Source organism: Phyllobates terribilis, unplaced genomic scaffold (genome assembly GCF_046119375.1).
Source record: "Phyllobates terribilis strain yellow unplaced genomic scaffold, ASM4611937v1 Scaffold_7__3_contigs__length_470593459, whole genome shotgun sequence".
NCBI lineage: Eukaryota > Metazoa > Chordata > Amphibia > Anura > Dendrobatidae > Phyllobates > Phyllobates terribilis.
The window spans coordinates 257,411,509-257,429,528 of record NW_027362767.1 but is presented as its reverse complement, the minus strand read 5'-3'; the positions used below and the strand labels follow the sequence as shown (position 1 = coordinate 257,429,528).

The 18,020-nt window shown below is 39.7% G+C and overlaps 1 protein-coding gene across 3 annotated transcripts in view; it reads right to left on the bottom strand.

The window, feature by feature from the left end:
• GATA1 (GATA binding protein 1) overlaps positions 1-18,020 on the bottom strand; it is a 54,671-nt gene that overhangs the window by 13,464 nt on the left and 23,187 nt on the right. For all 3 annotated transcript variants that reach the window (XM_073640431.1, XM_073640429.1, XM_073640430.1), the window contains exon 2: positions 5,811-5,998. In XM_073640431.1, coding sequence (XP_073496532.1) covers positions 5,811-5,988 — 178 coding nt within the window. In that variant the 5' untranslated portion in view covers positions 5,989-5,998. The remainder of the gene's footprint in view (positions 1-5,810; positions 5,999-18,020) is intronic.

Below are 18,020 nucleotides of genomic sequence, written 5' to 3'. Positions count from 1 at the left end.
TGAATGATTCACTACTAAAATTTAAGAAGGGCATGGAGGCCTTTCTTGAAAAGTATAATATTACAGGTTATATATACTAGATTCCTTGATAGGGCGTTGATCCAGGGAACTAGTCTGATTGCCATATGGAGTCAGGAAGGAATTTTTTTCCCCAATGTGGAGCTTAGTGTTTGCCACATGTTTTTTTTTGCCTTCCTCTGGATCAACATGTTAGGCTATGGGTTGTACTAGATGGACTTAGTTTTTAAGGCTGAAGGAAGACTATGCCCCTATGTACAAGAATATAACTACTATAATACTGCCCCTTATGTACAAGAATATAACTACTATAATACGGCCCCCTATGTATAAGAATATAACTACTATAATACTGCCCCTATGTACAAGAATATAACTACTATAATACTGTCCCCTATGTACAAGAATATAACTACTATAATACTGCCCCCTATGTACAAGAATATAACTACTATAATACTGCCCACTATGTATAAGAATATAACTACTATAATACTGCCCACTATGTATAAGAATATAACTACTATAATACTGCTCCTATGTACAAGAATATAACTACTATAATACTGCTCCTATGTACAAGAATATAACTACTATAATACTGCTCCTATGTACAAGAATATAGCTACTATACTACTGCCCCCTATGTACAAGAATATAACTACTATAATACTGCCCCTATGTACAAGAATATAACTACTATAATACTGCCCCATATGTACAAGAATATAACTACTATAATACTGCCCCTATGTACAAGAATATAACTACTATAATACTGCCCCCTATGTATAAGAATATAACTACTATAATACTGCCCCCTATGTATAAGAATATAACTACTATAATACTGCCCCTATGTACAAGAATATAACTACTATAATACTGCCCCCTATGTATAAGAATATAACTACTATAATACTGCTCCTATGTACAAGAATATAACTACTATAATACTGTCCCCTATGTACAAGAATATAACTACTATAATACTGCCCCTTATGTACAAGAATATAACTACTATAATACTGTCCCTATGTACAAGAATATAACTACTATAATATTGCACCCTATGTACAAGAATATAAATACTATAATACTGCTCCCTATGTACAAGAATATAACTACTATAATACTGTCCCTATGTACAAGAATATAACTACTATAATACTGTCCCTATGTACAAGAATATAACTACTATAATACTGTCCCTATGTACAAGAATATAACTACTATAATATTGCCCCCTATGTACAAGAATATAACTACTATAATACTGTCCCTATGTACAAGAATATAACTACTATAATACTGTCCCTATGTACAAGAATATAACTACTATAATACTGTCCCTATTGTAATGCAGCGGCTTGCGGCATTACTGTAATGGTCCAGGGTGTGTTTTGGCTGACCATGTACCTCCCCCAGGTGACTGGTCACATGACAGTGACATCGCACAGGTCCTGTGTATGCACTAGAGGATATATAAACCCTGGTAGATTTGAGACAGGTGTGAAAGGCGTGAGGCCTGTTCCTTGTGTGGGACAAGGTTAGCCTGGAGAGGCTTAGTGAGGCCTAGAGAGGCCTGGTGAAGCCTGAAAGGCAGAGGCTGGATGTTAGGTGTGAAAACATACCAGTAGCCTTTGAAGGTACGAGGGCTGGAGACCCCCATCTGGGAAGCCGTAAAGCCACAGCGGTGGCAGAACAATTCTGAAGCAGCTAAAACCCGGCAAAGGTAAAAACTGCGTTATATGGACGTTGATATAAGTGACTTTGCTGAAAGCTGTAACTGGAGCCAAGTGGGCCTGTCTGCCACTTGAAAGGCTCCTGGACATTATATGTGTAAATGTTGGCGAGACACTGAGTTGGACTCGGTTATAAGCAGTATGAAGAATAATAAACTGCCGGATTGTGAAACACTGGAAAATGTGGCTGGTGTGCTTTAATTGACCAGGTGCAGCGAGTGTCCCCCAGCATGATGACTAGCGCTGCCTTACACTATGTACAAGAATATAACTACGATAATACTGTCCCTATGTACAAGAATATAACTACTATAATACTGCTCCCTATGTACAAGAATAGAACTACTATAATACTGCCCCCTATGTACAAGAATAGAACTACTATAATACTGCTCCTATGTACAAGAATACAACTACTATAATACTGCCCCTATGTACAAGAATATAACCACTATAATACTGTCCCTATGTACAAGAATATAACTACTATAATACTGCTCCCTATGTACAAGAATATAACTACTATAATACTGCTCCTATGTACAAGAATATAACTACTATAATACTGCCCCTTATGTACAAGAATATAACCACTATAATACTGCCCCCTATGTACAAAAATATAACTACTATAATACTGCTCCTATGTACAAGAATATAACTACTATAATACTGTCCCTTATGTACAAGAATAAAACCACTATAATACTGCTCCCCTATGTATAAGAATATAACTACTATAATACTGCTCCTATGTACAAGAATATAACTACTATAATACTGCCCCCTATGTACAAAAATATAACTACTATAATACTGCTCCTATGTACAAGAATATAACTACTATAATACTGCTCCTATGTACAAGAATATAACTACTATAATACTGCTCCTATGTACAAGAATATAACTACTATAATACTGCTCCTATGTACAAGAATATAACTACTATAATACTGCTCCCTATGTACAAGAATATAACTACTATAATACTGCTCCTATGTACTAGAATATAACTACTATAATACTGCTCTTATGTACAAGAATATAACTACTATAATACTGCCCCTATGTACAAGAATATAACTACTATAATACTGCTCCTATGTACAAGAATATAACTACTATAATACTGTCCCTATGTACAAGAATATAACTACTATAATACTGTCCCTATGTACAAGAATATAACTACTATAATACTGCTCCTATGTACAAGAATATAACTACTATAATACTGCTCCTATGTACAAGAATATAACTACTATAATACTGCCCCTATGTACAAGAATATAACTACTATAATACTGATCCTATGTACAAGAATATAACTACTATAATACTGCTCATATGTACAAGAATATAACTAGAATAATACTGCCCCTATGTACAAGAATATAACTACTATAATACTGCCCACTATGTACAAGAATATAGCTACTATAATACTGCCCCCTATGTACAAGAATATAACTACTATAATACTGCTCCTATGTACAAGAATATAACTAGAATAATACTGCCCCCTATGTACAAGAATATAACTACCATAATACTGCTCCTATGTACAAGAATATAACTACTATAATACTGCTCCTATGTACAAGAATATAACTACTATAATACTGCTCCTATGTACAAGAATATAACTACTATAATACTGCTCCTATGTACAAGAATATAACTACTATAATACTGCTCCCTATGTACAAGAATATAACTACTATAATACTGCTCCTATGTACTAGAATATAACTACTATAATACTGCTCTTATGTACAAGAATATAACTACTATAATACTGCCCCTATGTACAAGAATATAACTACTATAATACTGCTCCTATGTACAAGAATATAACTACTATAATACTGTCCCTATGTACAAGAATATAACTACTATAATACTGTCCCTATGTACAAGAATATAACTACTATAATACTGCTCCTATGTACAAGAATATAACTACTATAATACTGCTCCTATGTACAAGAATATAACTACTATAATACTGCTCCTATGTACAAGAATATAACTACTATAATACTGCCCCCTATGTACAAGAATATAACTACTATAATACTGCCCCCTATGTACAAGAATATAACTACTATAATACTGCCCCCTATGTACAAGAATAGAACTACTATAATACTGCTCCTATGTACAAGAATACAACTACTATAATACTGCCCCTATGTACAAGAATATAACCACTATAATACTGTCCCTATGTACAAGAATATAACTACTATAATACTGCTCCCTATGTACAAGAATATAACTACTATAATACTGCTCCTATGTACAAGAATATAACTACTATAATACTGCCCCTTATGTACAAGAATATAACCACTATAATACTGCCCCCTATGTACAAAAATATAACTACTATAATACTGCCCCCTATGTACAAGAATATAACTACTATAATACTGCTCCTATGTACAAGAATATAACTACTATAATACTGTCCCTTATGTACAAGAATAAAACCACTATAATACTGCTCCCCTATGTACAAGAATATAACTACTATAATACTGCCCCCTATGTACAAAAATATAACTACTATAATACTGCTCCTATGTACAAGAATATAACTACTATAATACTGCTCCTATGTACAAGAATATAACTACTATACTACTGCTCCTATGTACAAGAATATAACTACTATAATACTGCTCATATGTACAAGAATATAACTACTATAATACTGCTCCCTATGTACAAGAATATAACTACTATAATACTGCTCCTATGTACTAGAATATAACTACTATAATACTGCTCTTATGTACAAGAATATAACTACTATAATACTGCCCCTATGTACAAGAATATAACTACTATAATACTGCTCCTATGTACAAGAATATAACTACTATAATACTGTCCCTATGTACAAGAATATAACTACTATAATATTGCCCCTATGTACATGAATATAACTACTATAATACTGCTTCTATGTACAAGAATATAACTACTATAATACTGTCCCTATGTACAAGAATATAACTACTATAATACTGCCCCTATGTACATGAATATAACTACTATAATACTGCTCCTATGTACAAGAATATAACTACTATAATACTGCTCCTATGTACAAGAATATAACTACTATAATACTGCTCCTATGTACAAGAATATAACTACTATAATACTGCTCCTATGTACAAGAATATAACTACTATAATACTGCCCCTATGTACATGAATATAACTACTATAATACTGCTCCTATGTACAAGAATATAACTACTATAATACTGCTCCTATGTACAAGAATATAACTACTATAATACTGCCCCTATGTACAAGAATATAACTACTATAATACTGTCCCTTATGTACAAGAATAAAACCACTATAATACTGCTCCTATGTACAAGAATATAACTAGAATAATACTGCCCCTATGTACAAGAATATAACTACTATAATACTGTTCCTATGTACAAGAATATAACTACTATAATACTGCACCTATGTACAAGAATATAACTACTATAATACTGCCTCCTATGTACAAGAATATAACTACTATAATACTGCTCCTATGTACAAGAATATAACTAGAATAATACTGCCCCTATGTACAAGAATATAACTACTATAATACTGCTCCCTATGTACAAGAATATAACTACTATAATACTGCCCCCTATGTATAAGAATATAACTACTATAATACTGTTCCTATGTACAAGAATATAACTACTATAATACTGCTCCTATGTACAAGAATATAACTACTATAATACTGCCCACTATGTACAAGAATATAGCTACTATAATACTGCCCCCTATGTACAAGAATATAACTACTATAATACTGCTCCTATGTACAAGAATATAACTAGAATAATACTGCCCCTATGTACAAGAATATAACTACTATAATACTGCTCCCTATGTACAAGAATATAACTACTATAATACTGCCCCCTATGTATAAGAATATAACTACTATAATACTGCTTCTACGTACAAGAAAGATAAATTAAAATTGTATCTAACTTGCACTACGCACCTGAAGAATGGCGGAAAGTAGTCAGTTCACGGCTGGAGATAGGTCCGCCATATTGAGACGGGCTGTTGTCGCTGCCCAGGGTGTAGAAGTAGTCGGACTCCTCAGTGCTTTGGGTAAGGGCAGTATCTGAGTACTGGGGTATCGGCTCCTGGCTCCCGGAAAGAGATGTGAATTCCATTACTGGGCACCTGGCATAGATGACAACACGGGTACAATTAATGTACAATATATAGTAACCATCATTCATTTTACTGCTGTTAACTGAGAAGTCTTCTTCCTCTGCTCAGTGTCACCCCCTGCTGGGATATGCACTTTGCATGAGCTGCTAAAAAGGAGTCTGGTTAAAAAAAAGATGACAACTGCTCTGCACACATTTTTGGGTTGAGAAATGGTAATCCCTGTGCAATAACGTCCCAAAGCCAAGTGAATCTCTACTACACCAGCAGCACAGGGCAGTATAATACCAGCCTATATGAAAAATAACATTATAATACTGCTATCCAGAGACAGGACTGGCATTGCTATTGTGCTGCCCTCCTATGGACAAGTGTATAACTACAGGCCAATGCTCAGATGGAGATATTTGCACTGGTGAGTTGCACACATCAGGAGAGGGCTCGTCTTAACCTTCCTCCTCATTTTGGGGTCTCCTTGTATTAATATTTGGGGGCTCAGTGGCAAAGCACCGCTTTATAGGGACTGTGCTTGATCTCCTTTTCCAATTTCAAAGATCCAGTACTATGCCCGCTGTCCAAGGTACTGAAGAGCGAACCCTGCAGGAGGTTAGAGGACCTGTCACTACATGGAGATGTCTCCACCATGGGGGTGCCAACCACTAATGGGCACCATTACACTGCCCACATGGTCCTGAGTCTATATGGCCCCTGACAATGGTCATTTATAAAAAAAAAAAAAAAAGTCTCACCCACCCAGCTTTCCCAGGCTCCTGAACAGTAAATTTACCTAGTTATGTAGCTATCGGCAGCTACGCAGATCAGTGGTGATATCGGTGCCGTCATGGCGGCTGTATAATCACTTAGCTCTCCCCACACCAAGCAGATCAGTGATAACTAATGAAGCTGTCATGACGGCCACATCATCACCCAGCTTTCCCCCGAACAGATCTAACTAAGAAATGGCTACATTTTAAAGTTGGTTTTTTTTTTCAAAAAGTCTGATAAAAACAAACATTGTTCCGTTACAGGAAGTCAGATCTCGTTTCCTTAATGAACTTATCAGCTCGAGATCTCAACAGCGGTGTCAAAATACTGGTCAGTCTTCACGTCATATGTCAGTTGCACTGAGTACCAGATGTACACACAGATTAGAGTACATTATTCCTGGCGCGCTTACGCCCTATCTGTAAGGGGAGGATGAATCGGAAGGCTGCAGAGGCGCTAACATATGGGACCGTCCAACAACCAATCGGGATCCTGGTTACATATTCCCTGAGCATTCGGAAAAAAAAAACAAAAAACTGATTTCCGATTGGTTCCTCCAAGCTCCATGAATGAGAATCCATAATGGCAGCCATTGCAGTGCCCATCGGGGTTGTCATCTTTTTTTTTTTTTTTTTTTTTTAAAAAACCTTGTAAACCTTGTATTGTGAATCGGTATGCAGGTACATATCTACAGTTATTTACTTCCGGGATGTGAGGCCTTTGAAATGTAATAATAATAATAATTTTATTTCTATACCGCCAACATATTCGGCAGCACTGTACAATAAGCGAGGACATGTACAGACAATATCAGACATTACAGAGTAACACGCAGCTCAGCAGTTACAGGAGGAGTGAGGGTCCTGCTCACAATCTATAAGGAAATAGGGGGGACGCAATAGGTAGAATGCGCTCGTCATGTACGGTCCGGCCAGCAGTATAATAAATAGGGCAATTCATATAAAGCTGTATGATCCAGTCACCAGCTACAGCTACACCAAGTGCAGTTACCGTGTGCTATTGGGGGGCATGGAGGACGTGGAGACAGGTGAGTAGGAGGAGCAGAGTCTGAGGAAAATGTAGACAGAGAGAACAGGTAAGAGTTAGATTAGTGAGGTGATCGGCCTGTCTACAGAGATGTGTTTTTAAAGCATGCTTAAAAATGTGGGAGCTAGGTATTAGTCGGATTGTCCGGGGTAGTGCATTCCAGAAAACTGGTGCAGCACGAGAGGATTCTTGGAGACAGAGGTGCGAGGTTTGGATTATGGAGGATGTTAGTCTTAGATCAGTTGCAGAGCAGGTAGGGTGGTAGACAAAGATGTAGGGTGGTGCAGAACTGTGGAGCGCTTTATGGGTGAGAGAGATGTTTGTATTGTATTTTGTAGTGAATGGGTATAACCAGTGCAATCACTGGCAAAGGGTGGAGGCATCGGTGAAGCGGCTGGACATATAACCCTGGCTGCTGTATTCAGGACAGATTGGAGAGGAGAAAGTTTGGTTAGAGAGAGACCAATCAGTAGAGAGTTGCAGGAATCCAGACGATGATGAATAAGAGCGATAGTGAGAGTTTTTGCAGTTTCAAAGGTGAGAAAAGGTTGGATTCTGGAGAAGTTTTTAAGATGCAGGTGACAAGAGCGAGTGAGTGATCGCATATAGGGAATAAAGGAGAGTTCTGTGTCACATATTACCCCAAGACAGCAGGCGTGCTGCTGGGGAGTTATGGTAAACCCACCCAAGGCAACTGCAATATGCGGTATAGGTAGGTTAGCAGAGGGAGAAAACACGAGAAGTTTAGTTCTGGAAAAATTCAGGTTCAGATAGAGGGAGGACATGATGTTACAGACAGCGGACAGACAATCCCTGGTGTCTTGTAGTAATGCAGGGTGAGGTCAGGAGAAGGTGTATAATTGGGTGTCATCAGCATCGAGATGGTACTGGAAACCAAATCTGCTGATGGTTTGTCCAATAGGAGGGGTATATCAAGAAAAGAGGATGAGGGCTAGGACTGAACCCTGACAGTAAGAGGAGGGGGCCTAGGACTGAACCCTGACAGTAAGAGGATGGGGCCTAGGACTGGGCCTTGAGGTACCCTGACAGTAAGAGAAGGGGGCCTAGGACTGAACCCTGACAGTAAGAGGAGGGGGCTTAGGACTGAACCCTGACAGTAAGAGGAGGGGGCCTAGGACTGAACCCTGGCAGTAAGAGGAGGGGGCCTAGGACTGGACCCTGACAGTAAGAGGAGGGGGCCTAGGACTGAACCCTGACAGTAAGAAGAGGGGGCCTAGGACTGAACCCTGACAGTAAGAGGAGGGGGCCTAGGACTGAACCCTGACAGTAAGAAGAGGGGGCCTAGGACTGAACCCTGACAGTAAGAGGAGGGGGCCTAGGACTGGACCCTGACAGTAAGAGGAGGGGGCCTAGGACTGAACCCTGACAGTAAGAGGAGGGGGCCTAGGACTGAACCATGACAGTAAGAGGAGGGGGCCTAGGACTGAACCCTGACAGTAAGAGGAGGGGGCCTAGGACTGAACCCTGACAGTAAGAGGAGGGGGCCTAGGACTGAACCCTGACAGTAAGAGGAGGGGGCCTAGGACTGAACCATGACAGTAAGAGGAGGGGGCCTAGGACTGAACCCTGACAGTAAGAGGAGGGAGCCTAGGACTCAACCCTGACAGTAAGAGGAAGGAGCCTAGGACTGGGCCTTGTGGTACCCTGACAGTAAGGGAAAGATAGAGAAATAATAGCCAGCAAAAGATACAGTAAAGGAATGGTCAGAGAGGTAGGAGGAAAACCAGGAGAGAACGATGTCCTAGAGCAGGGGTGGGAAACCTCAGGCCTGAGGGTCATTTACAGCCTGCGACAACCTTTTCTCTGGCCCCAGGGCAGATTCCTGGGGACTACAGTGCTTGGGCTGGCAGCTGTGTTTTGATGGCCACCGGCCTTTTAATTTTTCCTTGCCCAAGCACACAGCGTTCACTACTGAGCGCTGAGGCGTGTGCAATGAAAGATTACATCCAGACACTAGTGCCAGCATCAAGATTTACTCGGTGGGCAGAGTTAGCGTACAATTTGCACGGTCCGAAGGATGGCAAAAATATAAAAATGGCCTTTGGCAGAAAGAAGGTTCCCCACCCCTGTCCTAGAGGCAGATAGAGCGGAGCATAGTGAGGAGGAGCTGGTGATCCACTGTTTCAAATACTGCAGAGATCCAGGAGAATCAGCAGGGAGCAGTGACCATTAGATTTAGCTGTTAGTAGATCGTTAAGAGACTTTGGTGAGGGCAGTTTCAGTGGAATGTAAAGAGTGAAAACTGGATTTTAAAGGGTCAAGAAGAGAGTTATCTGAGAGATAGCGGATTAGATGGGAGTGGACCAAGCTTTCCATGAGTTTAGAAATGAAGGGAATATTAGAGACAGGGATGTAGTTAGCTGCCCAGTTCTGGTAGAGGGATGGCTTTTTAAGTAAAGGGTTTATGATGGCGTGTTTGAAGGAGGAAGAACAAATACCAGAAGAAAGAGATTAAATACTTTAGTTAGGTGGAGAGTGACAACTGTAGAGAAAGAATGGAGGAGATGTGAGGGAATAAGGTCACTGCCGCAGGTTGTAGGGCGAGAAGAAGTGAGGAGCAGGGTGACTTCTTTTGCAACAGGTTCAAAAGTAAAAAGTGAACTTGAGGTGCAGGAGAGAAAGGGGACCAGGATCTGGGGGGATTGTACGAAAATATCCTGACAGATATAGTTGAGATCATATGAGCTTAGGTAGGTCACAGGGGCCTGTACTTTGGGGTTCAGGAGGGAGTGGAAAGTTTTGAAGAGTGGTTTTGGATGGTCTACTACTAATGTAATGAGGGTGGTGAAGTAGACTTGCTTGACCAGATGGAGAGCAGAGTTTTCAGCATGAACTTATAGTAGATAAAGGCTTCAACTAAAGCCACGGCCCCACTATCAGTATTTGGTCAGTATTCCGTCAGTATTTTTTTCTCAGGAGTGGGAGACAAAACCAGGAGTGGGTGATAAATGCAGAATTGGTGACTTGTTTCTATTATACCTTTTCTCTGATTGTTCCTCACCTGGTTTAAGCTCCCACTCCTGAGAAAAAATACTGACTGAATACTGATAGTGGGGCCGTGGCTTAAAAGTTATTTTCTCCAGAGACACTCGGCCTACCTTGAGCACTGCTGGAGAAAAAGTGTTTGCAGCGTGCGTCAGGTCTGCCGTCATTTGTGCCGGGTCGCTCTGTGCGTAGCAGGTCCTGCTTCATCCAGGGCACTCAGCAATGTATTATTACAGTGGCATGTAAAAGTTTGGGCACCCCTGGTCAAAATTACATTTATTGTGAACAGTTAAGCAAGTTGAAGATGAAATGATCTCTAAAAGGCCTAAAAAGGTAAAAAAAAAAACATATTTCCTTTGTATTTGAGGCAAAAAATATACATATACATACATATAATATATTTCCATCCTTTACATTTTAAAAATTACAAAAAGGAAAATGGGCCGATGCAAATGTTTATGCACTCTTGGAGATCTGTGTGCTCAGATAACTTTGACCAAGGTTTCAGACCTTAATTAGCCTGTTAGGGTTATGGCTTGTTCACTATCATCATTAGGAAAGGCCAGGTGATGCAAATTTCCCAGCCATGGGTTCTTCTAAGCAGCTAACTAGCACTCTGAAAATGGTGGAGGCCCACAAAGCAGGAGAAGGCATTAAGAAGATAGCAAAGCGTTTTCAAGTTGTCCTTTCCTCAGTTCAAAATCTAATAACTTAACAGGAACAGTGGAGGTCAAGATAAGATCTGGAAGATCAAGTAACATTTCAGTGAGTTGTGGTACATTGTTCTATTGTTTAGAGACACCTGCACAAATATGGCCTTCATGGAAGACTCATCAGAAGAAAACCTCTCCTGTGTCCTCACCATAAAAATCAGCATCAGAAGTGCAAAAGAACATCTAAACAAGCCTGATGCATTTTGGAAACAAGTCCTGTGGACCAAAGAGGTTAAAATAGAAGTCTTTGACCACAATGACAAAATGTATGTGTGGAGAAAAAAAGTGCACAGAATTTCAGAAAAAGAACATCTCGCCAACCATTAAAGGGGTTTTCCCACGAACAGAAGTTTATTTTAATCAATAGATCTTGGAATGATAATAACTTCCACAATTGGATGTGATTAAATAAAATGTTCCTGTGCTGAGATAATCTTATAAATGTGCCCCTGCTGTGTACTGTGTAATGGCTGTGTCTGACTGTACAGGAACATGGTCTGATCATACCACATCTCCTGGGCAGGGGAGAAAGAGGATACAGACATTACAGCAGGGGATTCTTTCTGTGAAGTAAAACATTGTTTAAAATCAGGCAGGGAATGTTTTACCTCACAGAAAGAATCTTCTGTGATCCCCTGCTGTAATGTCTGTATACTCTTTCTCCCCTGCCCAGGAGATGTGGTATGATCAGACCATGTTCCGTACACACAAAGAACAAAAAACCTGACCAGCACCTCCATATAGTGTGTACAGGTGCACGCTGCAATGACTACATAACCTACAATAGGAAAGCACAGAGGTTTTGACTGCCTCCTTTTCTGACTCTGCACTCCACCCATCAGCCCAAGGGTGCTTTTAATTAGTGTTGGCCCACTTAAATTTGTAGGCTTCTAGCCCAAGAGAGGCATATTTAGGAGGTTAGTTACCCACCATGCGGAGGCTACCTTGTCGTGGTTGATGGGCACACATGAATTGGCCAATTTATGTGCTAAGAGCTTTCATTTTTTGTAAGTACATTTTATTTAGCAATAATGCAGATTAGCTCTTATGGTCTCAGTGTCTGCATATGTATTGGCCCTTACAGTGTGCTGCTGTGCTTTCTTATTGCATGTTCCGTACATCAGATACAGCCATTACACAGTACACAGCAGGGGCACATTTATAAGATTATCTCAGCACAGGGACATTTTATTGAAACACATCCAATTGTGGAACTTATTATTATTCCAAGATCTATTGATTAAAATGAAGCTTCGCTTGTGGGAAAACCCCATTAAGCATGGGGGTGGATCAATCATGCTTTGGGGTTGTGTTGCAGCCAATGGCACAGGGAACATTTCACGGGTAGAGGGAAGAATGGATTCAATGAAATTTCAACAAATTCTTGATGCAAACATAACACCATCTGTAAAAAAGCTGAAGTGGAAAAGAGGATGGCTTCTACAGATGGATAATGATCCTAAACACACATCAAAATCCACAATAGACGTCCTCAAAAGGCACAAGCTGAAGGTTTTACAATGGCCCTCACAGTCACCTGATCTGAACATCATTGAAAATCTGTGGCTAGACCTCAAAATAGCAGAGCATGCAAGACGACCCAGGAATCTCACAGAACTGGAAGAATTTTCCAAGGAAAAAAGAAAATCCCTCAAACAAGGACTGAAAGACTCTTGGCTGGCTACAAAAAGAGTTTACAAGCTGTGATCGTTCCAAAAGGGGGCGCTACTAGATACTAACCATGCAGGGTGCACAAACTTTTGCATCGGCCCCTTTTTCCTTTTTGTAATTTTTAAAATGTACAAGATGAAAATATATATATTTTTGCTTAAAATACAAAGTAAATGTGTCATCTTTAACTGTATGCCTTTTACAGATCATTTTATCTTCAACTTGCTTAACTGTTCACAATAACAGTAATTTTGACCAGGGGTGTCCAAACTTTTACATGTCACTGTATAATGTAATTCCCAATTTGGCCACACAGATATACAGTGAAGGAAATAAGTATTTGATCCCTTGCTGTTTTTGTAAGTTTGCCCACTAACAAAGACCTGAACAGTCTATAATTTTAAGGGAAGGTTAATTTTAACATTGAGAGATAGAATATCCAAAAAAAAAATCAAGAAAATCACATTGTATAAATTTATTTGCATTTTGCAGTGAGAAATAAGTATTTGATCCCCTACAAACCATTATGAGTTCTGGCTGCTACAGAGCAGTTAGATGCTCCTAATCAACTCGTTACCTGCATTAAAGACAGCGGTCTTACATAGTCACCTGTATAAAAGACTCCTGTCCACAGACTCAATTAATCAGTCAGACGCTAACCTCTACAACATGGACAAGACCAAAGAGCTTTCTAAGAATGTCAAGGACAAGATCATAGACCTGCTCAAAGCTGAAATGGGCTACAAAACCATAAGAAAGACGCTGGGTGAGAAGGAGACAACTGTTGGTGCAATAGTAAGAAAATGGAAGAAATACAAAATGACTGTCAATCGACATCGATCTGGGGCACCATGCAAGATCTCACCTCGTGGAGTATCCTTGATCATGAGGAAGGTGAGAGATCAGCCTAAAACTAGACAGGGGGAACTTGTTAATGATCTCAAGGCAGCTGGGACCACAGTCACCAAGAAAACCATTGTTAACACATTACACCTTAAAGGCTTAAAATCCTGCAGTGCCTGCAAGGTCCCCCTGCTCAAGAAGGCACATATGCCCATCTGAAGTTTGCCAATGAACACCTGGATGATTCTGTGAGTTACTGGGAGAAGGTGCTGTGGTCAGATGAGACAAAAATTGAGCTCTTTGGCATTAACTCAACTCGCCGTATTTGGAAGAAGAGAAATGCTGCTTATGACCCAAAGAACACCATCCCCACTGTCAAGCATGGAGGTGGAAACATTATGTTTTGGGGGTGTTTCTCTGCTAAGGGCACAGGACTACTTCACCGCATCAATGGGAGAATGGATGGAGCCATGTACCATAAAATCCTGAGTGACAACCTCCTTCCCTCCGCCAGGACATTAAAAATGGGTCGTGGCTGGGTCTTCCAGCAAGACAATGACCCAAAACATACAGCAAGACAACAAAGGAGTGGCTCAAAAAGAAGCACAGTAAGGTCATGGTGTGGCCTAGCCAGTCTCCAGACCATAATCCTATAGAAAACTTATGGAGGGAGTTGAAGCTCCGAGTTGCCAAGCGACAGCCTCAAAATCTGAATGATTTAGAGATGATCTGCAAAGAGGAGTGGACCAAAACTCCTCCTGACATGTGCGCAACCCTCATCATCAACTACAAAAAAACGTCTGACTGCTGTGCTTGTCAACAAGGGTTTTGCCACCAAGTATTAAGTGTTGTTTGCCAGAGGGATCAAATACTTATTTCTCACTGCAAACTGCAAATAAATTTATCTAATTTATACAATGTGATTTTCTTGATTTTTTTTTTGGATATTCTATCTCTCAATGTTAAAATTAACCAACCCTTAAAATTATAGACTGTTCCTGTCTTTGTCAGTGGGCAAACTTACAAAAACAGCAAGGGATCAAATAATTATTTCCTTCACTGTATATTGTTTGAGGTGTTACATTATTTCACGAGAAATTAAAAGTTGGTAAAAGCCACATACAAACGTGAAGGGAAACAAGGCTTTCAGGGTTCATTCAAGATGTGAGGTGACCAATAACATTGTCCCGTCTCTCCCAAATTTGCCACAAGGAGTCCAATTTATATTGTTTGAGGTGTTGAGCAGTTAAACAAAAAAAAAAAAGAAGAAGTTGGTAAAAAGCAGATGAACACTTGAGGGAAAAAAACAAGATCGTAGAGGTTCGACCTGGATATAAGGCCTCTGAAAAAAAAAAATGTCCTGTCTAAATCCCTATCTGGCTACAAAGAGTCCAATATGTACTGGGTGTTACGTCATTTTACAAGCCTGGAACTTTGAGGATTTATCCAGGACAAAGGGCCTCTGAAAAACCTTTCCTGTCTTGATCCCAATATGTATTGTTTGAGGTGTTACGTAGTTTCACAAGAAACAAGAAATATGTAAGAAAAAAAAAAAAATTGGACGGAATCAAGGCCTTGGTGGTCCGTCCAGGATGTGGGGCCTGAAACGGATTGTCATGTCTAAATCCCAGTTAGTCTACGATTTGGCCCTGAATGTCATTATTAACGTTTGTGAAGCATCAGAGGCCGTTGTTAGAGGTTTCACAAACTATGACCATCATTTCATAAAGGAAGTAAGAGGGGATCTGCACTACAACCTCAAATTTCTAAGGAATTCAACAAAATTAACAGAAATTACTGAGTTAATGGGGTCATCATCTAAGACTTTAAAGAATATGAAAAAGGAAGACATAATATTCCTCATATAAACTCTGCGGAGGTAGAGAATCCCCCAAGCCAAAAACAAGGCTCACCTTCTATTTAGAGGGGAGACACAATTTGGAGAAACTGGTACAAACTGAAAATGTAGCTTTCTGCTGGATTATAGAGACACACCGGGATCTTGTCAATGTTAAATATGTCTCACATTAGATATATACACTGATACCGGGGGCCATAAATAGCAGAGGCCTATGGAAATCACAGGTACTTCAGTCTGCATTTTTGGGTAATAGTTTTCATCTTTGGTCTGTCCCACCTTTGAGAATGACCATAAGGACACCACAGGCACATAGTTCTCAGATGATCCAAAATCAAGTGACCAAAAGTCATCAATGTTTCTGACATGGAAATTTTATTTTACATAATCCCCAAACATGATAAATCAGAACCTACCTGGTGGAGAAAATAGCTTATTAAATGGCATGTACAACGTCAAAACCACATAACATACCTTGTGTTATACTCCAGAGCTGCACTCGCTACTCTGCTGGTACAGTCACTTTGTACATACATTACATTACTTATCCTGTACTGATCCTGAGTTACATCCTGTATTATACTCCAGAGCTGCACTCACTATTCTGCTGGTGCAGTCACTGTGTACATACATTACATTACTGATCCTGAGTTACCTCCTGTATTATACTCCAGAGTTGCACTCACTATTCTGCTGGTGCAGTCACTGTGTACATACATTACATTACTGATCCTGTACAGATCCTGAGTTACCTCCTGTATTATACTCCAGAGCTGCACTCACTATTCTGCTGGTGCAGTCACTGTGTACATACATTACATTACTGATCCTGTACAGATCCTGAGTTACCTCCTGTATTATACTCCAGAGCTGCACTCACTATTCTGCTGGTGGAGTCACTGTGTACATACATTACATTACTTATCCTGTACTGATCCTGAGTTACATCCTGTATTATACTCCAGAGCAGCACTCACTATTCTGCTGGTGCAGTCACTGTGTACATACATTACATTACTCATCCTGTACTGATCCTGAGTTACATCCTGTATTATACCCCAGAGCAGCACTCACTATTCTGCTGGTGCAGTCACTGTGTACATACATTACATTACTCATCCTGTACTGATCCTGAGTTACATCCTGTATTATACTCCAGAGCTGCACTCACTATTCTGCTGGTGCAGTCAATGTGTACATACATTACATTACTTATCCTGTACTGATCCTGAGTTACATCCTGTATTATATTCCAGAGCAGCATTCACTATCCTGCTGGTACAGTCACTTTGTACATACATTACATTACTTATCCTGTACTGATCCTGAGTTACATCCTGTATTATACCCCAGAGCTGCACTCACTATTCTGCTGGTGCAGTCACTGTGTACATACATTACATTACTGATCCTGTACTGATCCTGAGTTACATCCAGTATTATACCCCAGAGCTGCACTCACTATTCTGCTGGTGCAGTCACTGTGTACATACATTACATTACTGATCCTGAGTTACATTCTGTATTATACTCCAGACCTGCACTCACTATTCTGCTGGTGCAGTCACTGTGTACATACATTACATTACTGATCCTGTAGTGATCCTGAGTTACATCCTGTATTATACTCCAGAGCTGCACTCACTATTCTGCTGGTACAGTCAATTTGTACATACATTACATTACTTATCCTGTACTGATCCTGAGTTACATCCTGTATTATACCCCAGAGCTGCACTCACTATTCTGCTGGTGCAGTCACTGTGTACATACATTACATTACTCATCCTGTACTGATCCTGAGTTACATCCTGTATTATACTCCAGAGCTGCACTCACTATTCTGCTGGTGCAGTCACTGTGTACATACATTACATTACTTATCCTGTACTGATCCTGAGTTACATCCTGTATTATATTCCAGAGCAGCATTCACTATCCTGCTGGTACAGTCACTTTGTACATACATTACATTACTTATCCTGTACTGATCCTGAGTTACATCCTGTATTATACCCCAGAGCTGCACTCACTATTCTGCTGGTGCAGTCACTGTGTACATACATTACATTACTGATCCTGTACTGATCCTGAGTTACATCCTGTATTATACCCCAGAGCTGCACTCACT